This window comes from Calliopsis andreniformis, chromosome 2 (assembly GCF_051401765.1).
Source record: "Calliopsis andreniformis isolate RMS-2024a chromosome 2, iyCalAndr_principal, whole genome shotgun sequence".
Taxonomy (NCBI): domain Eukaryota; kingdom Metazoa; phylum Arthropoda; class Insecta; order Hymenoptera; family Andrenidae; genus Calliopsis; species Calliopsis andreniformis.
This window is the reverse complement of record NC_135063.1, coordinates 5,637,209-5,661,746: the sequence shown is the minus strand read 5'-3', so window position 1 is coordinate 5,661,746 and position 24,538 is coordinate 5,637,209. Positions and strand designations below refer to the sequence as shown.

General features: G+C 43.1%; 1 protein-coding gene across 3 annotated transcripts in view; it reads right to left on the bottom strand.

Moving 5' to 3' along the window:
• Positions 1-24,538, bottom strand: part of LOC143185965 (uncharacterized) — a 72,307-nt gene that overhangs the window by 29,288 nt on the left and 18,481 nt on the right. For all 3 annotated transcript variants that reach the window (XM_076389305.1, XM_076389311.1, XM_076389319.1), the window contains exon 2: positions 24,121-24,346. In XM_076389305.1, coding sequence (XP_076245420.1) covers positions 24,121-24,298 — 178 coding nt within the window. In that variant the 5' untranslated portion in view covers positions 24,299-24,346. The remainder of the gene's footprint in view (positions 1-24,120; positions 24,347-24,538) is intronic.

Genomic DNA, 24,538 nt, shown 5'->3' with positions numbered 1-24,538 from the left:
GATTCGACTCACGAAACCGAGCAGCCTCGCTGGAGAAATTTGCACACGAGGCCCTTAGACGCAATCCAACTTCTCATCGGCTCCCTGACGCGCATTATATCTCGAATCGCGGGAGATCACGAGCAACAGCGAACTTCCGTACTTTATGCCCCATAATTATTGCTATCACGTAGCACGGTAATAACACGATACGATCTGCGTGTGTACTTTAAAAGCAGTCCCCCGAGACCGTTTTCGGCTACCCGAGGAGCCAGAGACCAAAGAAAATTGCTTCGACGACGCTGCCCCGTTTCGCCTTGTTTTATCGTCGCGGTATCTCGCCGAGGAAAGGAAACGCATTCGCGGGGAATATATGTATCGATATTATCTGAAACACGTGCCGCCGTATGGAAATCGCCGCGTCAGCGAAATTCGCCGCACGTCGATCGATTTCGCGACGCGCGAACGCGAGCCAACAGGAGCGTAGGAGTCGTTCCGGACCTCCGAGACCGGTTTCAAAATGTCGACGATCGAGCCCCCGTTTCCAGCGCGTGTCGGCTGTGCTGGGACACAGGAACGGCTATCGACTGCCGTGACGTCCTGTCGCGCCTCGAACGAGTACGTCGAGCGCGTAAACTCGTTGCCGTACACGCTCGCCGAATTCAGCTCGCTCGCGTGCAACAATACGCACGAGCTGGCCGCCGTGGAATTCGCGGCGCGCCTTGTCCTGGGATCGGGCGAAAAGATCAACGCGATACTCGTCGTCTGCGTCATTGGGTTTTCAAGTGTTGGTAATAAGGATACTGAGGGTTTCGATGACTTTGATATGTAACAAAGTGTTCTTATTGGACTCATTAGTGAGCTTATTGTGCAAGGGAGATGATTTTATGGCAACTCGAAAATAAAAAATTATTGGTATTATTGTTGTTGTTATTAATGGGACGAACCTTTTGTTATAAATACAAGTAGAAGAATTGGGAAACGTAAGAAATAAAAGTAATATAACCTGGAGAATCAAAAGAAGGAGGGATCATAAAAGATACAACACTGTAAAGTACAATAAAAAAAATATGATGCTAAAATATGTATTGGAATATATACTAAAGTATGTAGTACTGATAAATATACGAATACAGTACATAATACATAAATATAGTAAGAATATAACGATATAAAATCTTAGTACAGTGTCATATTAATTAGGGTTGGTAAATTGCATTTAGAGCTAAGCTTCTAGAAAATATAGGATTCCTGAGACGAGCGAACAGAAAATTTTCTGATTGAACATCTATAGCATTAGCACTAGGGAACATACGTGAGATGAAATCTTCTGAGAGGTTCATGTTTTTTAAATTAAGAGTAATAGGAGATCCACACCTATACTACAAAATAAAAATTACAAACTTTTTACTTGCTGCAACTTCCTTTTCTATTGATTCAATTTTAATCATCGCACCATGAATCTCTTCACACCTCAACCATTCACGATAAATTATCATTTTCTCATTAACCCATCGACGGGCCCCGCATTTTCTATGGACTCCCATTTCCTCCCACTTACATCATTTTCAAATATGTACATAATATACACCACACCTACTACGTGTTCATTTAACAAGTTCTTCTAAATAATTTTCAATTGATTATAAGTCATTTAATTTAGAAAATACAAACCTACTAATATCGTAATTTTCATTTTCGTTTGCACAGTGCCTTTCCAGGCAAAAACTAGACCAAACTTAATTCAAACTAGAATTCACAGATCACAGTCACAGAGTAATTCTTCGCTACCTTTACGCAGATATTACGGAACGTATGTAACGCAGTGTATCCGCGTACGCGCATAAGTGTTCCGCTGCGTGGGCGGGCGGGCGATTGTCTGGCCTGTGCTCCTTTTTTGCGCCTAGATAGCTCGCGGCAAAAATCAGAATAGCTCGGCTGGTTCGCTCGCGGCAAGAACTCTTTCCTCGTCTTGTGTCTACGCTGGCAGGGTAGGCAGCGGCGCGCGCTCATGATGGAGGCGCGTGTGACACGCGTGCACGGTGAGTGCCTCGGCTGAACGCGTCGCTTTAATCCGGCGCTGATTTACTTACTGATTTACGTACTGCTGCACTGGCCAAATACCGCCGCGCAACTTGCCTCGAGTTAATACGTCGATGCATTTTGTCTTTGTGTTAACATTTAATACCTCGAAGGCTACAGAGAATGTGTTTTGAATTATTTAAATAATGTAGTGACAGAATAAATGGACTTTTAAGATCCCTGTAAGGTACATTTATGCAACCGATGAGCCGAGCACATATGTATACTAGCAAAAAATCAGAAATACACAATTACAAATGATAAAACACTATCATATGTGTTTTGTCAGTGTAATTGTTCGGCTTGGCTTGTGCTCGGCTCGTCGATTGCATGAATGGACCTTAAATTCGTTTGAATAAAGTTGACAGACTTGGAATATTTTACTGAGGTGTAAGGATACATTAGACTGTGAAGTTTGCTGAGTTTTTACATATTTTTATATGTGACTCCATAAAATTTTTTAGAATTTTTATTTCTATTTTAATACCTTCTGTTTCATCGATCAAACATTTTCTTTTTAGTAGTAGTTTCATAGATTTTTTATCAAACGAACCCAATGAAGAATAAAAGAACCAAGGCTCGGCACAAGGCTGACACAGAATACAAGTTGGAATAATTTGCGATTACTATGGTGGTAGCTCGAATCCCATCCGCGAAAGACACGAAAAGGTGGAACATCTCGAACGAGGCCCACTGTCGAAAAGGCAAGTCGTAATGTACCAGGAAACATGTGTTTACCAGCATTTTATTGTTGTAATACGACGAATGGAGAATATGCAAATCGATGCTGGTTCTTTCGCATTTATCTGTCTGCCAGGCGCGATCTTTGATTTTATTTCGGCACCTTCTGGCGCTTCCTTATTCTGTGCAGACATGCGCGACCGATTATCCTCTTATTCGATTGCTCTACCTCTCACGTATTTTGCTGTACCACTAACCATACAATTATCATTTCCCTTCTTTTAGATTTTTCGTTTTATAATTGTAACCAGGTTGCTATAACCGCTGAATGAGAGTTATTAATGCGGGCACTATTTATGCGAATCGTGATTCTCTTCCATACGCGCGCAATCGATTGTTACCTCGTTCTTCTCTAACACTTCATGTTGTTCATGACCGTCATTTATGGCGATAATTCATTTCTAAAAGCCTAACCAGTGTGAAGACTGCAGTTTGATAACGGTTCGACAGTTATTAAATAATTTTATCGTAAAATCGGTGAAAGTTAAGTGCTGTATTTTGTCCCAACTGATAGGCATAAATTATCATTCATGTCACCTTGTAATGTTACACAGGTGCCTGGTAAGAGCTTCAATTTTCATCCTGTATTATTCTTAGTTGTGACATTCACATAAAATTTGTAAACTTACAAATCGAAAAATTTTCAAATTTTTAAATATTTAAATTCAAATATTCAAATTTTCAAGTTCTTCAATACTTATTCAAGTATTGGAGATTCAAATTTTAATAGTATATCTCTATGTGTTATTAGTAATAATCACCTACGTAATTATTCGTCACTTCATGATTTTACTTAAAATTATTATTGCAGTTAAGCTCGTTATCTTCTCAATATTTAACGGAGACTGGCCATTCAAGTCGGATTCCAAGTCCCTTTTGTCTTTTTGCTGTCTCAATCGAACCATCTCGACGCGGCAATCCGCTTAAAGGTACCTATACCTTTATACAGGTTGTCGCGGAGATCGCAGTTCTTAAATCTTTTGATAAACAAATCTTATGTTCCGTCACATTTACTTACAGACATTATACTCAAGATTCACGCATGATACAGTGGATTTTAATGCTGCGGATGAACACAACGTTGAAACTCAGCACAACGTATAATAAGAGACAGGTTTAGAGTATCGAAGATTAGAATGCATCACAATTTAACACTGATCTCTATTTAATAATTCCACAAATACGTCTTTAAATTTTATTATTCTCTGATCATAAAATTAGAATCGTTATTAATTTATGTTAATTAAATATTTTTCTTCATAAAATTGATAATTCTCATAGAAGATAAGTTTCAACCTTTGACAAGAACAGCAACTTGTGTTGCAGTGAGGAAAGTAAAATTTTGAAAATGAAGTCCTAATTAATAGTCAGAGATATAAATACCCGTTTGAGACATCTTTATACTTTTTTACATGATCGACAAATTGTGTTCAGTTTCTCCAAGTATCGTGACGATCTGGAGCTACTTCTGCTCGAATGAGACGTTGCCTCGCCCCGAGTTCGTTGCATCTGAATATTTACAACGCATGAAATCATAGGTGTACCGTATCATCACGGGCTGCAAGCTGCTCTTCTCGAGAGAACACGCAAAAACTGGCGGATCGGCTGCGCGAACCCAACCCGATGCCCCAAATTTCAGGTTCCTCCGACAATTTTCAAGCGCATTAAAACGTACACGATAACACCGGCCACTGTGCGCGCGGCGCGCAACGTGCAATCTCGTCTGTGAAGTTAGGTAAGCAGATTACAAACAATTAATTGCAGTGAACACGATGAACGCTATCATAAGGGCGTACACCTCCAGCTGGACGAGGATAAAGTATGTAAAATTTGGCTACCGATATCTGGATCGCGGCAGAGAGATATCCAGAAAGGCAGAGCAGGAGTATATCGACATCACCGGTAGATGCATATCATTTCGCTGAAACCATTATTACGCAGCCAATGATTTTCCTCCTGTGCGCATTTTACAAGCTTGTATATTATTTGAATAAAATTGTTTCAACCCTTTCATTACAATAATATAGTCGGTAATAAAGGATTATCTTATTTAATTAGAGTTACTCCTCAAGCACCCTTGCCTTGTTCCCATAAACGACCAGTTTGACTCCGTTCAAAGCCTCTCTTTATATAATTGAACAATCGCTTGAATCGCTACCACTGAACTTAAACATCGTAATCTGTCTAATAGCGCGCCACATAAACGCTTTTTAATCCCATAAAACTGTCCCCAATCGCTCCTCATACACAAGAGAAACCTAGCACACTCTATAAATTCGTTTCGCAACAGGATAAGCGAAGGATTTATTAATATCGCCGTCCCGCTGTGTTCTAAGGGTGTCTATGAAAAACGATATTCCACGATCAAGTAAGCTCGATTAACTTATCATTTGCACGCGAGCGGTGCTCCATACAAAGATGACAGTTTGAGCAATCGCTGGTCGATTGAGTAACCGCGCTCGAGAGCCTTTACCCGCGTAATGCTCCAAAGTATCCCAGCTTAGCTCGCCTCGCGGTCGCGTCGTTACGCGACACGGGGTAGCGCGTGTTTGCTCGGATATTGAAACGCGCGATGGCGGTCCTCGATCATTTGTAGCCCCCTATCTCGCGCATTTATCTCAACCGGCCGAGGGCTCTGGAGGCCAAACGGTAATCGAACCACCTCGTTATCACCCGTTCATGCGGGATCTAAACTCCCCGCGCGGACCTTTATCATCGCGGGCCGTTCGCGACGTAAGTGCGCCGCGATCCCATCGATCAGAGTAAGGCCCCTTCATCAACGTCCCCGCCGCGTCAGAGCTCTATTTACTTTCACCGGACGCTGGGGCGTGCAAGCCGCGGCGCGACACGACCGCGCGAATACAAATTCGAGCGGGCGAGATCGGCGGCCGCTTCTCGAGATACAGATTCGATAACCGCGGAGGGGGCGAGGGGAGCGATCGAACGCTCCCGGCGAAACGTTTACCCCGAAAGGAACAGCGGTCGCCGCGATGGGGACGCTGTGGAGGAGGAGATGCAGAGGGGTGAAGCGGAGGGGGCAAAGGAAGGAGGATAGAAAGGAGGGACTTACGCTGATAAACACGTGTAGCTTTTAGCGAGGCATCCCGAAGATCGTATCTCCCGTAAAATATGCCCTCCGAGGACAATATTAACTGCTTCGTGCTTCTGCAGCCTATCTCTGCCCCCTCGCGACACCGACGACCGTCCACCCTCCCTGGGATCGCGGTGCACGCGCTACGCCGACGCGCGAACCCGCCGGGATTCTTCGGTCGCCGCTGAATTATCGCCCGTCCGAATCCTTCGCGGCAACGCGCCGGTAATTAAGCGGGTTTAATTATTATTATTCGCTGCACGCGGGTGGCGGGACCGCGTTCGCTTTATGACCCCGCGTGCCTTTGACCTTACCGGCGGCGTATTTTTAACAGGGCCACGGGACTCTAGCGGGGAATGCCAGGACTGCGGGGATGGATTCTTCCTTCTTTGCGAGGTCTAGTCGTTGCCGTTTTAGGTGCCTGCCAGGGAGATGAGAAGGTTTGGGAGAAGGATGCTGGAGGAATATTTGGAGGTTACTGAAGTATTCTTTTGCACGAAGTGATAGAAGTAAGATAATTGAAAAGTGTAAATTATAGTAGGAGGATCGTGAGTTGATGCTTGGGAGGAATGCGGGTTTGATTGATCTTTGAGTAGGCTCACACGCACGTCACGACTACTAATTTGTGTCTGTGTCATCTCGAGTCTCAACTTACGTTCGTTGTAAAGTACATAATTTGATAATTTGAATATGCATTCTGTAATCAGCTAACAAAACCTGATCCTGAAATATCACTTTTTTATTAAAATCGAGATATGTACTTTTCCATATTTATCTGGATAAGATTTATCAATTTTCAGAGGCTGATATAGGGGTTTACCTATGGGTTTACCTAACTTTAAAAACACAGACTGAAATAGAAAATCATGACACATGAGGTTCTGCCATCTGGCTACAGAACTGATCTTAGAAAAATATTGCCTATACTCCACAAAATCATTACTAGCACCAAGTGCTAACTCTATAACGACTATTCTATTGAAATACAGACCCATAGCAGTCTGTTTTCCTTCTTCCTCAACACAAAATTCAACTCCAAGGCAAGCCATTCAAAGGAGAATTAAGAGCAACGTTGAAAGTCACATACCCAAGAAACCAAGTCCACTAACCAAAACGCAAAATTCTCGATCGTGTCGAAGCTGCTTCCGCCGAGTGGCACGAGATCGCGAGAGCACGATACTCGGCGAAGCGGAAGGAAATAAAAAGCGCGAAGAGGCGACAGCAGGTAGAGACAAGGTAGGAAGGGTGTCGTCTCCGAGCAGATAAGCTCGCCCCCGCGCTGGAATAAGAAGTAACCTCGCGGCAACTGGCGATCCTGACTGGCGATTGCGCAGCGGAGTGAAACTTTATTGGCACCTCACCGCTCGAAGAAGTTGTCGGACGAAGCTCCTCTCTGTCCGTTTCCTCTTTTTCTCGCCCTCCGAGGCGGCGTAGCGGGCAGCGACTCGCGTTGCATTAATAACCGCGTATCAACGACTCATCTGTGGAATCTCGCGTACGCATCGATGACGTACGGACCCGTTCCTGCTTACTGATGTTATTGCACGGCGCCGCTATAACTTCCGAGACCTCGTTCCTTGGTTCTTTCTCTGGCTGTTCGCGGAGAATGCCAACCGATTACGCGTACTGATAGCGAGCCAGTAGCAAGGCACCCAAAACGAGCCCTCGGGGCACCCAAAGCAGCCGCGCAAGGAATACGAGAGAAATAATCCAGACTGGACCCTGGATCGAAGCTTATCGGCCCTTAACCGTTACCACGCGAACACTCATGAGTCCTGAGGCGACAATTCCTAGATTTTATTCGAGTAATCCGGTTGTTGGTATCCTTATATTCCAGGGGAAGACGAAATATAGAAGCTGTGGAGTGTGAAGATGAAAACCTGAGATGTTGGGAAATTGAGAAATTCAGAGGTTGAATAGAACTGTTGAAATGCTGTAAACTTTAGAGCTGGAGAAGTTGAGAAATAGAAGAGCTATGTTATGAAGTTTGACGATTAAGAATTTGAGAGGTTTATAAATTGAGAAGTCACAAAATTAAGGAGTTGAAGACTGGAAAAGCTGAGTCACTATGAAGTTTACAGGCGAAGAACATTAAACATAAGAGAGCTGAAGGTGATGAAAACTTAAGAAATTAACGAATTAAAAAACGTCAAAATTTGCTAAATACAGAAATTGAGGCTTCTCAGGTCACTTCAAATCTTTCAGTACAAACTTCTTCCTAACTTGAAAATAAATTTCTCAAAGCAAGAGATTCCTAAATTCCAAGTGGTCAATCAACGTAGAAAGAAGACAAAAAACACGCACACACAGAAAAACCATGACCAGCAGTTACCATCAAACTAGGCAAGGAGAAAAGAAAGGACAAGCTCTTTAAGGAGGGAAGAAGCGTGGACGTCGGTCCCCAGAGTTAAAAATCCTTCCCTCGGCAGGTTTTATAGGCGGTTCATCGTCGAGTGGCAGGTGGAGGCGTATGTATGTGCGGGTTCGCGCACGCAGAGGGGGAGGGACAGAAAAAACGAGAGAGGTGGAGGAGGAAAAGGAAAAGGCGAAGGAGAGGTTTATATACGCGTAGATATAGGGAGGCAATACGATTGCGCTCTCACGACGATGATGACCGAGCACGTCGGCATGAGTTTGCTTCTTTTACGCGTTCATAATTGAGATAATCTTCAGCGAGCGGGAGGAGGACCGACGGTATGTGGATTTTTCCAATCGGTGACTTCCTCTCGTTCGCGGGGCCGTTGCCTGCCAATGACGATCGTTCGCTGCTCAGATCGCGAATTTATGGAAGAGTGGACGACCGAGAGTATGTCTGAGGAAACTGAAAAACGTAATAGGAGAGGATATATCTTTATGAACATTTGTGTTCGCTAGGATACAATTCAGTAGAAATTGTGAATTCAGGAAGAGCATCCACTTTCTAAAATGGGAAAAGATAACTTGTGAAATATTTCAATTATCTATACGCTAGAGTATGTGTTATGGAATATTGAAAGTTATGAGCTGGTTGCAATTTTCAACATCTCCCTATTAAAAGCGCTGAAAGTAACCTTGTCATTTTAATGGCTATGAATAATAATGAATAATGCGCGCATGCATAGGGTTATCTACATGACTCTAATTACATGGAGCTCCCTATACCTGCAATGATTAAAGCGTAATTTCAAACGAGAAAACATCGTTTACACGGGGCCTACGAGACTCTTATTTGCGTCATGAATATTTCAATGTATTGAATTCCATGGAACACTTTGTAAGTTGATGTATTCGGAATTCATTTTCATAACTGTCACCTGACCTCCGCGAACTCGATTGCGAGAACCCTTCGAGCTATGTCGGACACATAAAATTAGCACCATTGATGATGATTTTGTCATTGACACTTCTGACCTGAAACTCGATGTAAGGTAATGAATTTCTGCATTGCTTTGATTCTTTGAATGTTCCATGCTTATTTTGCTCTGACACTTCATACTACTTCTTCACATAGTTAACATTAAAATTTAAAATAATTTGCCAAATTATCGAGGATTCATCTCGCTGATTTCGTTGTTTTAGAAGAGTAGTGTTAATTATTATACAGATCTACTTGTTTTTGAATTTGTCAATAAGTTCGAAAATACATATCCATGAAATGATCAAGAGACAAATTCTATTCTAAATTCAACAAGATTGAGAATTTGACAGATACTAATGCATTGTTATAGGATAGATACAGGCTGTGGCAACGTAGAGTCAAGGCAGCTGCCTTCGGAAGATGCGAGGAGACTCCAGTACGCAGTCAACCAGCAACTCTCATTCCAGCTTGACAGTCTGAAGTGTCACAGAGTGGAAGGAACAAGAAACCGCGAGATATCGCTGATTAAACGCAAATTATCTTACGTAAACAGTTACACAGAGCAAACGTGACCCCGCAGATTCGCCTTTACAGTTTCCATACTCGAAACAAAAGTACCTCTACAATCTGGATAACCGATGCCTTCTGTCGAGGCCACAAGCCAGCAGCTTCACCCCATCGTTACGACAACTGGAAACTGTTCATTGATAGAGCCTGAGCAGAGATTTCTGCAGGTCGTAAAAAGAGATCCGAGATCTCAAGTGCCCCGTTTCTGCGATTAGGTCTGCGCTCGAACGGGCAGGCTACAGTTAGATCGCCTCGACGATCCTGGTGATCAGTCCACATGAGAACCACGATGATTGGACCCAATTACAGGTGGCGCGGGCGTGCTCAAGACGTTCTTGTGTCCCTGTTCGAGGCGCAGCTCGCGTTCGAACCGTCCTCTCTCCTCTCTTCGCTCTCCCGCCCCTGTTCTCTCGCCGTTCCTCTTCTCCTCTCCGCCACCGAGGCTCGTAAGGTCCGCCTATGCCGTGTACGAGGCTGCATGTCTCTTGGCAGGTGTATACACGCATTTCCCTCTCTCGCCCTCCCCTCCCAACTGCTCTCCTTCCCGCGCTCCTCTTCTGCCTCGACACACCTTCACCTTTCTCCACCGCCCGCACCAAAGGAAATTAAACCCCACTTAAGCTCGCTGATTATCGTTGTCACGTACGAGCGTCGTTCACCGCGAGTGCCCGAGAAACGAGCAGCGTTCTGCCCAGGCAAAAACCCCGCCCGCCGAACCGACGAGCAAAAACCTGGACGAAGGAAGTGAACGTCGGCGAGCGGCGGCGAGCGTCGGCCCGCGACAGAACGTTCCCGCTCCCTTTCCATCAAATTGAATTTTGGCCCCAGCACAGCTCAAACGACCCACCGGCCGCTAATTTTCTTCCACTTTCGGCCACGCTGCCTCGCTTTGAGTCGGAAATTTGATTCATCTAGGTTCGATTCAGGAATTCGACTCGCGTTTCTTTCGGATTCAGTTTTGGGGCTCCATTCGTTTCTTGGTCGCAGGTTGTACTTGCTCGATGCGTTTGGTAAGTTCGGATGCGTGCAGTTTAAGTCCTGTCCAGATTAGTCGAGTTACTGGAATTTAAGAAGCTTCAATGTAAGGGATTTGAAGCAACTTGACCAATGTGGATTTGTTATTTTACTTGACTTGAAACATCCCTTTAAATATCTATTTCGTCTAAGCATGTTCACATTAATCAAGATAGTTGATTCAAGTCGCTTAAATACGAGTGATTTGGGGCAATTTTATCAATGTGAACGCGTTATGTTACTTGAATTAAACTATCCTTTCTAGCTACAAATGAAATTGACGTCCTTTCAAATTTTCCTTGTCCTGAAATAAGTATTAATTGATGTATACCATGACGTGTATTGTACTATATAGCGCAAACTTGAAGTAAATCGAAAAACATGTGAACATCAAGGAACCTGTCAAAAGTGCATGTCTCGTTTGGGAAATATATAATCCGTCTTCGCATTCTGACTCCCCCAACTTCCTTGGTCGTCTTCCTTCTTTTATCGTCCTACTCAACCCGGGTTTTTATTTCGGGACTAAAATGATTCGATCGCTCATGGACAATTAGGTGCTTTTTTCAATGGGTGGGGTGTTGAGGCCAAGAAAAATCGGGGATTGTTAAAATTCTCCCGTAGATATAAGTATACATATAAGTATTCATATTACTACTGAAATTTGTGTAGAATGAATAAGCATACTCTGATATTTAAAATTGTAATAGGATTGTAGAGAGGCTAAATAGATTATACAAAAAAGCTAACATATCGAGAATTTAAAAAAATTGTTACTTTCTTATCATTAAGCATGTTCACTGTTTAAATAGTTTTATTGAGAAAAAGGAAGCTTTATCGAGAAGAAATTCTAACACCAAGTAGAGTAGATCGTACCATAAATCATCGATCTACTTCTCCCAAGACTCATTACTCAAACACAACCTGATTTCTCACCAAAACCAGTTCTGTAGAATCTACAATCCACGTGAACAATCTACAATAATCAACTCTGAATCCCACTCCACTGAATCCACGAACTCAATCAATTCCTAAAGTTGAAGTACCCTTAAATCACACCCATAGGGTAGCCACGAAATTAATTACCCCGCTCCACAGGCACGAAAAGCGTGAAAAAGAAACACGCAGGAGTGGGCATTGCAAGACGAAGAAAAAGATAGCGATGCAAGGAACAAGAGGAAGGGACAAGCATAAGTGCGCAGAGAAAACATAGTAAGAAGAAAGAGCGACAGATAGGGTAGGTAAAATGGGAGGAAGAAGGAGGAGACCTGAGGAGCAGTGTATCGAGGTGGATGGTTCGCTATAATGAATTCCACCCTCAATGGGTAATCACGGGTCTCGCTCGATTACCAGTCTCTCCCTCTCGGGCACGAGAGAAAGGAGCAGAATATCTTCGGCTGGAAGGAGAGGAACGAGGAAGGGGTGGCTCTGGTTCGGGGCCCTTGGAATAGCACTTAGGGCCCTATACGTGCCTCGGATGATACCCTACAAGGTAGCAGGAACGGCAGCCGACGCTGGCGGCGTGGTAATGTTTTAGTGCACGGAGGCGGAGGCGTGCTCTGGTAGTTAGGTTCGCCTTCACCATCGTTTCTCCGTGTATACAGGGTGAGTCACTGTAGCTTAGCGCCTCGAATCACTCCTTTATTTTGTCGTGTCACCGATAAATTCTTGGACGAAGAATGTGTTCTATCTAGTGAGACGTATGAAACATTTGATGCTAGCTTTACGAAAATATTTCTACAGAATTCGGGACTTTAAAATTGCTTCAGTGTGTATGGAACTCTCATTGCGCGGTGTTAGACACTCTTTGTCACATAATCTAGCAGCTGTTGCGAAATTGAATGACTGTAATTTATAATGCCATGGCCTTCAAATGGCTACAGTATCCTCAGTAAAAATAGATTTCACGAATTATGCACCTATCTGCGGTATCCTTATTTAACATAAGCACTTATAGTACCGTGGAAAACACTTGATGACTAGTTTCTATCACCTGACGCAACGAACCCTATTTGTATCCTACTACAACGTATGCTCGAACAGATGATCGTTTACGTTGCAACAACCTCTTACACGATGGATGAACGATGCACGGTCCGACGTGCATCAGGTGTAATTGTATGGTAAGCGTTGATAATACGTAGCTTCACGTTTTCAACACTCTGCGAGAGATCACGATAGACAATGTCGCTTAATGACCCAAAGAAAGAAAGTTTGTGTGATGGAAATTCCTGAACTCCTGTACTTTTGAATAATGATTTTCAAGATAGTGTCAAGGCTATAGATCACTCGTCTTATCAGATCATGCTTCCTATATTATACTTAAGAATATTTGATAGAAATTCAGCGATTTCAATAATGGAAAGTAAAGAAGTTTAGGCGTCAGGAAGATTACATTTCACTTACTATTCTCTTGAGTTTTCCTCTCACACTTCTTTGTAACGCCAAAAATAAAGAAGTTACTTGAGGTGTTAGGCTACAGTCACCCTGTATATTCCATGAGCGGTAGTGCTCATGTTGTTGTTGTTGTTGCTGGTGCAGTCGACGATGCATCGAAGGGGGCAACGTGCACGCTATCATTAGGAGAAGCAAGAATGAGGGGACGGTAGGAGAATGGATGAGATGGACGTTCCCCCTTCGCTCCTCGTCTTCGTCCTTATTCTTCTTCTTCTTCTTCTACTGCTGCTGCTGTTACTTCTCTTCGAGTCTTATATGCCGGAGAGGAACGTCGGTAGCTAAGTCGCGCCTCAGGCTACGGCTCTTTTATATGTGGAGCAACCCTCTCCCTCCTTTCTGTGCTTCGATCTCGACAGTCTCTTCTCCTTCTTCGATACAGTCCTCCCCCGAGTCTTCTGCACTTGCTGTTTCTTTTCCAAGCTCAATGTATTAATGGAATGTAGGAACTCATTATTAGTAACGGGACCATTTTGAATTGGTAATGAGGCCTGCCTTGAATTATTAAGACTGTGATAAGGAAGAGTTGAAGGATAATTCTTTTTTATGGGGCGGTACTTATATTAATTTAAGTTTTATTCAAGTTCAACTTTAGTTTAACTCAGGCTTCCTTCAAATCCAATTCAAATCTAAATGAAATTTAACTTTATTTCAATTCGTCTCCAATTCAAATTTGGCTTAAGTCTAATTTATCTCCAACTTAAGGTTGGTTCAAGTTTGGTCCAATTCACTTTCAATACCAATGTGACGGAAGTCAAACTTATTTGTAACTTCAAGTGCAACTCAACTTTAATTCAAGCACTGATGAAATCCAACTTAAACTCAATTTAAATTCAATTCCATACTAATTCACCTTCTTTTCCAATTCGGCTCGAATCCAATTTACCTCCAATTTAAGTTCAATTCGATTTCAATTTACTATAATTCAAGTGTACTTTAAGTTTGATTCAAGCTCAGTTAATGTCCACCTCATGTTCAAAATACATTTTTGTGAATTTTTGATTCTCGCTTACATTAATTTCTCTCTATTTACTATGCAGAATCACAAAACAGACACATGCCAGTTGTTCAAGATCCACAGTTCGACCAGCCACGGTTACATCCATCCTTTATCAATTTTACGGGAGAAGAGGCCCTCGAAGGAAGGGCGGCGTTCCCGATTAAATGTAAATCTCCATCAGCCCGTACATATAGACGGGCCGCTTTGTTTCCTCGCTCTGGACCCAGGCTGATTACAGGTCGCATGTCCAGCGAGGGCTGGTTCTCCAGCATTTTTTCTCGTCTCGGGCAGAAGTCCAGATGCGTGGGCCTAATGCAGCGGCAGCGAGCATCGAGGAGACAGTAAAACCGCGGCTGTGAAGGTGAGGAGGCGAGCAACGAAGGGCTGGTGCACACATACGCGCGCGAAGGCGTCGCGATGCGAGCGTGTGCGTGGGTATCGGACCGCGTGAAGCGCAAATATCCCGTTTTAAAGCGTCGTTTGCATATTGCGCCTCGAGGCGGCGCGTTTTCGACCGACCAATAACGGTGGCCTGCCACTTTCCACTTGGCTATTTCTTTCTCTCCTCTTCTTCCCTTCTTTTCGGCCCTCTGCCCGTTTCCCGGCTTCTGCGTCTCTTCCTCCGTTTCTCCCTTCAACTCTCCCCCTTCCTCGTATTCCTGGGCCTCTTGGTGTTGGTACGCGCATGCCTCGAGGAGAATCATTCCAGCGTCGATTTCTCGAAGCGAGCCATGACCGAGAAGATCGAGAGATTCGCGGGGAGAGTCAGTGGATCATCCTCGATCACGCACGTCGGCTCATTCTGCTCCCCGAGCGATTGGCCGTCCCTTGGTCATTCACGCGATTTCCATTCATCCGAAGCGGAGCTGGTCCTCCGTGGACTCTGTTTGCCGAGTAGGATCGCGTCGAAGAATAGATCGATAAGGTTCCTTTCGTCTGGTCGTTTAAAAATCTTAATCAATTGCTGCTGAATACAGAAACGTCTGTCTCCTCGAGTTGAACTCTCGCCTCGGGGTGGGTGATTTAAAGGCGTCGAATGCACGCGTATGCATTTTTTGTTAATGCCACGATAAATTAGCCGCATCTCCATAGCACAATTCCCCGGGGATGGGAGATCGTAACATATGAGCACTTAGCCACGATCGATCGTTTAACGTGGCTTAGCGTTTCCTCTGTGCTGCCCCCTGGCCGACCGCCGTATTTCAGGATTAACCCGTGATGAACTTTTCTACCCGGATAGATACTTATACGTGAACATCTTCAACGTTCCTTGGTTATGGACGCCCATAAATCCGTGCCTAAGCGTCCATATGACGCGCGCGAGTCTTTTCTATGCAGGGGTGGTTTAAAAAATGGGTCGAGGTGTTTGGAGGTACCTAGGACACGGTAGTCGAGAGAGTTGGCCTATGTTGACTCGACAATCGACTCTGCTGGAGGTAACACGAAATACGGAAGGACATACGTTACTGGATTCTTGTTTTGACAATACGGAAAGATTAAGTGTCTAGAGACTATTTATCAATTCTTGTCATTCGACTTTGAAAGAAACGCGGACGATTGAGGTGTAGTTTCGGTGGCTACCCAATACGATCTCTCAATTTATCGTTTTATTTATTTCCACTGCGATGCCGTTAGCCCATTGATACCCAAATTTCCTACCAACTTCGTCCATTCAAGATTCTACTTCGTAATCGAAGCAAGCACCGAAATATTCTCCTATTTCAGAATCACAGAGGATAAGTAAATTCCTAATGTCAACTTGCACGAACGACCAACAGGTCGTTGAATGCGTTGCGTGATTATAATAGAAAGGGGAGCCGAAAAACGGCTGCGTCTGCTGTGTCACGTGCCAGCGATTGCGCGACAGGCAGCTCGGTAATTGTGACTAATAGCGACGCTAATGCTTTTAACGAAGTGTACAATGCGTTGCCCAGCTAGTGTCCTGACTTTCGGTCACTCGCGGAATTTTTCAACTTTCAGCTCGAAACGGGGTTAGCTGTCCTGTCCAATTATGACATTCAAAAGTTCAAGACAAGTTGTCGCTGCATTCTCGCTCCTGCTTTTCTAGTTTCTAGAAAATTATGCCGCTGGTTTGAACATTTGTCCTCGGTCGTCGAGAAATCCTACGTCGACCACTGCGAATCGACACGATTTTACCAATGACGCGCGACAGATTCCATATTCTCGTTATAATTCACTTCGCGACGCTCGACGAACAGGCTTTTAGCAGCGATAACAGATTTACAGGCGGATTTCGAACCGCGAGTGTAATGGACGGTAAGAATAGACATTGGCATGGCCCTAGTAATTCGGCTATTATTCCCAACAACGTTCGACCGCGTTCGATGGTTCCAGACAATACGGTGTAATGTATTAAAAATATTCTCAGCAGACATCTGCTTTAATTTTTGTCCTTATTACAGTAGAATGTCGATTAACTGGTTTAACGTGACAACAAATCCAAAGTACCTTCTTCATGATTATTTTTAGATACATGCTTTATCTATATCTATTTCACATAGTCATAGTTTGACTATAGACACGTTTATTTCTGTTACTATTTGAAGCTTCTGAAAAACTGGATAAAATTTTGAGATATCTTTCAAAGTCTTTACTATGTTACATAATTATTTACCAACTCAAGTTTAAAGTTTCTTTCGATAAAAATAAGAATTTGAGAGGAAATCTAAAAAATGTATTTACAGTTTTCATTGTGTTTGTTTGTTTGAGCCATAGTTCAAATTTCAATTGATATTCTACTGTATGTATCCTTATTCTCTTGACACGGAGTAACAGTAGTTCTGAGTAAAAGAGACTGTGAATAATCGCGACCCGGAATCGAGATTCCACTGTGATTCTCATGGGGGATGATCGATAGGCTTCAGTTTCGGCGGTCGAAAAATCTTGATATCCTCATAAAAACAGGTCGAAGTACCCTCAATTCGCATGAGCGAAAGGACAAGAAGGCGCGTCAGCGCGCAGGGGACCGTTAACCTCAATGGCGCGAAGTCGAAAGCGGCAGAAGTCAAACGAAACAATTTGCCAGGCAATTCTACAAACGTCTCGGTTTTTTCGAGGGATTAAAAGTCGAACGAAGAATCGTTGCGCGAGGAGACCGTGTACGCTTTAATGACCGTCAACCCTTCTCGATGTCGAGAACGTACGAGTGGGCGTGACTGGGGGCAATTTGGGAAAAACGTAATTTAGCAGGCGTGGCCCGCCGCACGCAAGGTGCAACGAAAATGAGATTTTTTATCGTACGTCATCGCGGTACGAGCCGAGCCCTCTGCGTGTCCCTTTCCCTTTTCCTATCTGCTTCGCACGTTTCGCTGCGTCTTTTCGCTCGACATGCGGGTGCATATCAAACGAGGACGCGATTTCACTCGTTCCTGATCGTCACCTCTGATAGAGAAGCCTGCAAGCGAGTCTAATATAATGGTCCCTTTGTGAGCCCATATCGTGTGAGAAGTGATAGAACACTTGTCGTGCATTTACAATTTTGTGGTACGCACTGCTATTCGTAGTTAGTGAGTCGTTAATTGCTACTTGCAACCTTTACGCTTTGAATCGTGCAACGGTGCACGTCAATTGACGGCGAAGAGATCGCACATTAAGCGACACAAAGTCCCAGTGTTCTCAAACTGTTTAACACGTGCTAATTGACGTCCACGATGACGGAAGTGCGTTTGCATTGACGCCAATCGACGTCAGTCTCGTCGAACTGATTCGTGTAATTAAGCCTGTAGTACTGAAAGAGACGTGTGAAAAACTAAACGACGGTTGCAAAGAAGAAAGAAACAGCTACTGTATGCTAATCCAACTAAAAGTCAAATCTATTTAATATTATACCTAGGGTGCGGCCATAGAGATAAAAAGATAGAGATAAAAAGCGACAGAGCGGGAAACTGACAACTTATAAATGCATTAAAAATACATAACAATCATAAAGGTTATAAAGTTAAGGCTGCAACAGATCAAATATGAGAAGAAGGAAAACACTATAATTGTACAAATAAAATATACCTTTATCGCTACTTGTTCTATAGCTCTATTATTTTGTCTGTACGACCGCACCTTTAAATCTTAAATTTATGAGTGCTAACAAAGTGGAAGAAATCTGAATATTTCTTGCAGTAAATCTTTAATTATTTAAGATTTTTCTAAACTCTCATGTGATATATAATAGAACTCATCAAATCTTCAGAAGAAAACAAATTCAATATTACTCTCACAAAAAACAATTTTTCACTAAAATCTATACACTAATAAATCTATTTATTATGTATTCCTTTTCGCAAGTTCTTATCCCTGCTTTAATAAAACTGCCGACCTCTGAACGTCTCACTGTACTATCCTCATTTTTTACTGCTTCAACACTGACGAAGAAACAGGAAAGACTCGATTCGTTTTATTAATGGTCCCCGAGCAATGTCACCAGTTCCTCGAGGCCTGTTCGCCTTTTCTATCTAATTCAACGCGTCCAGGCCAGCAGATAATGCACTGGTTAAATGCACGCAGGGCCAGCCGTGCGTCTTTCATAGGAATCGCACCTGTCTAGGACTCGTTCGCGCCGTGAGCTTTAAACCTGTCGACGAGATTCATACCGACTTGGATTGATATATCTGCACCGTTCGCGGATCCTCTTTCTCCATTTCCGACTAGCCAGCAAGAGTTTTTTCGCCTTTGTCCAACTGTCGAGTCCGCGTATCGCGTCAACTCGCTCCATCGGGCGCGTTAAGGAGCCGGAAGGGCGAAAGGAGAGACGGGAGTGACGATGATGAGGTTTGAAGGAAACATTTTTCTGGGGAACTTCGACGTTCTGAGAGCTGAGAGGTTCGAAGTTGAGATATGCTAGTGTTGACGAGGGGAGAATGCTCAGACTTTGCGCGTGATTAGTAGATAGCTTGTGATGCTTTAAATTTTGCGAGGAAGTTAGCAAGAGATGAATTATAAGTAAGATTTATGTGTAAGTAAAGTTTGGTTTAAGTCGAATTCAAAGTTAGATCAAACTCAACTGAAGTCTAACTTAATTCCAATTCGGTTCAATTTCAATTCCTTTTCAATTTAAGTTTGATCCAAGTTTAGTTTGGGTACCTTCAATTGATGTTCAAGTTCAACAAAATTGTTTATGGATTTCTGACTATTTCTGACTATTTTTATTTCTACTTGGATTAAGTTTACGTTATCTACTAGTCACAGTTACGAAACAGTTCAAACCGAATATCCTTTATCAATTTTATAAAACAGGAGGCTCTTAAAACTGTCACAGGGGTTCTGAATTAAACACAAATACCAATAGCAATGATTAAAAGACACCACTTCTGGTGTAAAAACTTTTAGAAAGAGATGGAAGTACAATAAAATATTCATAAAAAGAGACTAAGTCCAATAGAGTTGCTAACTCCAGTAAAGTGAAAATCTAGTTGCATAATCCAGTCGTGATAGTGGTCCAAAAATAAAACAGTAAGTGAATGCTCATGCCAAGATTATAAGCTAGACGTACTTGCGTAGCAACTTTATATACGCAGACATACAGGTGTGCGGCGACGAAAGGGTTTCAAGAAAGCTTATTTGTACCTTTCTGCAATCACTTTGCCACAAAACCCGTGAAGTTTATACACGCCTGGTAATTAAGGATTAAATCCAATATCGTATCGTTTACGATATCCTGCCACAAAGGATATACACATGGCTGCTTCATAAATATTGCCTCTCCGAGGCGGTAACTGTTTACCGTAAATTCTGCCGTTTCTTCGTCGACTGCGCGCGCGAGAGATCATTATCCCGTGTCGTGTCGACCCCTGACCCAACGCGATCAATCAAAATCTAATCGACTCTATCAAGGCTCGCGGATAGCGCGGCGCGGCGCCAGGCGCGAGCGGAAGCCCGCGAGCGAAAACTTCAACGAATTACGAGACCCAATTAAAGTAATTCATACGCTAGGCCTGCCACTTTAATTGCCTTTCGTTCCGCGATAAGATAATCACAACGATCGCGGTCGGAATTGATAGAGTCATCGTTCCCACCGAGCGTCCGCCTCGAAAGCGCGATTCTGCGATCCGAGACGCAGGTCGCCGATTGCCAAGAAGCCCTGTCGAAAAATCGTCGTCGAGCGTTTATCATTAACTGCACGCACGCACGCACATGCGCAATATCGCGCGCTTACGTAACGAACACCGTGCGCCAGCTCGGCGACGTTGATGCTAATTAACGCCGAGTCGATCGTTCGCATGCGTGAAAACGATTTTTGCCGCGAATCTAAAGCCCGTCCGTGTCGTACGAGTTCGTTAATCCGATGGGTGGGTGGTGGGCTGAGGGAAGAAAGGATCCGAGTGAGACGTCGCTGGCCTAACACAGATCCCATCGATTCGAGCGATTGATCGATCCTGCGTATACCGATGAACATCGTTCGACCGTAAACCTACCGGCAGTATCGATACGCGGGGATCTAGTCGGCGACGCACCTTGCAATCCAACCCAGACAGGAGATCGTAAAGTGTCGCGTCGAATTTCGTTTCAGGCTTGATCGTGATTAATGTGTACCCTCGATCGGAAGTTGAGCCACACCTATGCTCGTAAACTGTAGGTACTTTGCTTTTACGATCTTTAGCGAGTCATTTCGCGTTTTCAAGTAGGTATCTAAACGTTCAAATTTTTTAATATTTCAACACTTATTCGAATATCAAACTTTCCAAGTTTTGTAATTTATAAAATTGTAGAAGTCGTTTTATTTGCTTTGACGTTCAGATGCAATTATTCAATATCATGACCTGTAGGCCAAAATACTATTTATAATTAGTAGATACTATATAGTAATATAGTACTATATATTAACACAGTACTATAGTACTACAATATTACACACTATATATTAATGTAGTGTCATAGTACTAAATAATGTTATGTATTATATAGTACTAATAACATACTAATTATATTGTATCTACGTTGTACAATATGTCACATATGTACCGTAAATAAAGCTCTTTAATCCGATATAGAAATAGGATAAATAAAATAAGAAGGAATGTAAACGTGAAGCCTATTCTGTTCGTGTAAGAAAAGATCCAAGAATAACTGTCCAAGTATACATAAGGGAAGTATCTATAGATCTTGCGAAACGTAAAACAAACGCGCGGGGGTGTCGTTATTTTCGCAAGCTCGTGTCATAATCTAATAATACATGCTTTCATGTACAGACGTCTTTCAACGTTCAATAACTCCACGTAGGGCCGCTCGTCTTTCAAAGCAACTGTTCTACTTTGGAAAGTTGAGGATCTTGTCGACACTCTTAATTGGTGTATATCTGAATCTTAAAAACAGGTTTTTTGTTGACAGAACGTTAATCTGACGGTAAAAATCCTCCTCAGTCTACTGAAAGCTAATTACAAAGCATTGTGTAGAGTGTAGAGAATATGTCTGTCTGAACAAGAATGGTCTTATTCCACTGTGAATCTCTATTAACACGCAAAATGTCTACAGTAATAGTATCACTTTGAATCACTCTACAACGTGATAATATTACTTCAACATGTTAATAGTGTTGTAAAATATTAATATCGCATCACGTAAATAAAGTATATTAAACGATCAATCTGCCGCGCTAACACTCGCAAAAAACGCCATTTGGAAAACTGGTTATAAATCGATATCAATAACCTTTTCGTTAAGCATCTATTTATCGCTGAGATATGCTATCGATTCATTACACGTCGAGTTTACCTTGTATAACTTCTGGTCTATTGCATAATATGTATTATTAAATAAAGATAAGTGTACAGCCGTAAATAAAGATTTCGAATCGCAACAATTTCACAACAAATTAACCGCAAGATTTATTCCCCGCTGGGTTGCATCTGGCGAGAGTCTGATACTGGCTCGAAACTGAAGTAACAACTTGGAAGGATAAAAATGCACAATGCGTCGAAAGGTCGCTGTCATCGAAAATTTTCATTGTCTTGATTGATATTACAGTCGACACGTGAATCTGGGTTTCGTAATGGTTCATAAATGTTAGATAATTCGAGCAATAAAACGGTACTTTATCTCTGCTGAAAAAGAGAAGAACTAATCGCAACTGTTCTATGCAACTATCGCCAAGAAATAAAGGTGCACATTTCCTTATGACAATCTACTAGTTCGCGTCCTTTTTCCAGAAATAAACGTAAACGCACACGTTACCTACGTTCATGGTCATTTGCAAAGCCAATTTATCAAAGTTACCTCACGAGGAACTGAAATTAATATTCCCTGCTCGAGGATCAGCTCGCTAGTAGGTCTAATGGAAATACGACTTTTTTCCATTCAATGCTTAGAGATGATGAAGCAAGACATCAGAGCTTCACGCTCGCTTTGGTGTTCCATTAAATGTGATATTTTGTCACTCAAATCTCAGGGTACAATAAGAAGAAAACGAGTCTCAACAAATACAGCAAACAAGGAAACGAAATTAGAAACCCAGCACTTTGATTTACTAAGAAATCCTTTTACTAATAACTCAAAAAAATCCACATTAAATCTACTGTTACTTCTGTCTAAAGAAAAGTACCTACAGAAACCAGAAAAAATACTGCAAAGGAGAAAACAAAGTTAAAAAAGACCCTCTGGTTTATTAGGGAACCCCTAACCAATAACCCAACGAAATGCATAATATATCCCTTGCTGCTTCCGCATAATGGAGAAGCACCCGCAAGATCCTCGCGCTTGTAAAAGCCAGTGATGCCGCCGATAAACAAATAACGACTCGATAGCCCCGACATCGTAGTAAAACCTCTCAATTTGTTGCCTTAACGTGTCCGTCCCTTGGCTTCCTTTTTGGTCCTTGGTCGCGAGGGCAAACGCAGGATCGCGACCAGTTCCTGCTCGCGTCCTGGTCCCAGCCCCTGCGCCAATGAGATACGTCGCGGGAGACTTTTTCCCGAAGAGGCAATTTACGGTAAAATTACTCGGCGAGGCGTGAAGAATTTTGAGAGGCGTGCAACAAGTGGTTGGGTGCAACAAGTTATTGCCAGCGACGTCTGGCTTTCCAACGCGACTTCCCTTCTTCCTTCACCTACGACTTCCCTTTCGCGTCGCGAAATTCTCCGATTCGCCGCGTTCCATCGTCCCTGCGACAATCTCTGCTTGGTACTTCCACGAGGGGAGGCGAGAAAAATCCGCGACCCCGAGAGTTCCTTGGGATCGTAGGAAAGCGAAAGTCTTGTAATCCGCGGGTACAAGTGTTCTAGCGATTGTTAAGTCGCGTTGCAACGTCCACGTAAGGCTATCTTTAAGTACAGTAATTACTTTGGTTTATTCTATCTACGAAATTCTTGAGGAACTTGTTCCTGTAATCCCTTGAGTACGATAGCAGTTGTGGGAGAAAGCTGCGTTATTTAAGCAGATGGTCTCGAATATTGAGGCTGACTCGTTGGGCTGGTTCTAGATTTTTGACGAAATTTTTTGGCTACGAGGAGATTGTGATCTGAGAAGATTAGTGGAAATAGTTAATAATAGTTAAAATAAAACGAACTACTTATTATCTACTGTGCAAAGTTGGTAAGGTTGCACCCATGTTGACATAGTAATAATTTACTGTGTATAGGAAATACGTCGATTCAATTAAAAGTTATGACTACTTCGGCCAGTAATACGTTGAAAAGTGCGTGTGAAATCAGGTAGCCCTATCTACTGTAATTATAGAGATCCGCATTTTTTCCAGCTGCAACCCTAGTAGCTCTGTACAGTATATCATTTCTATCACGTACAGGAGTTTCATACTTCCCTCAAATCACTGTTTCCTCATTTCCCCTAAGACACTTCGTCATAATACAAGATTTACGCTTCAAATCGCGAACAGTTTACAGCCCATTCCCCTACCTGAAAAAACAGCAACTTCTCCGACAAAACTGCTCGCAAGTCTCCACCGCGAAGAGCTGTCGCCGAAGAAAAACGCCTTCACGCTCCAACCCCTGCCGGCTCTCAGTGCCAAGTTCGCGGAGCCAGCCCGTATCCAATTCCTCGATTCTCCGTTTCCGCAGCCTCCGTCCTCGGCCATCGCAAAAAGTCGAAACAGAAAGGCTCGGCATCAATCAAAGATCCCAACCTGTAACGATATTCCAGAAGAATTATTTCTCTGTCGGTAATCCTTCGAAGGGGGATTGGACAAACGCCCTGGACAAAGGCCAAACCGAGGGAAGGAGCTTCGTCGTGGGACAGGACGTCCGCTTGAAATAGTAGCGGGAATTATCGGCGGTGCGCGCGGTCGTGGTTGGTGACGTGCAAGGCGAATAGGAGA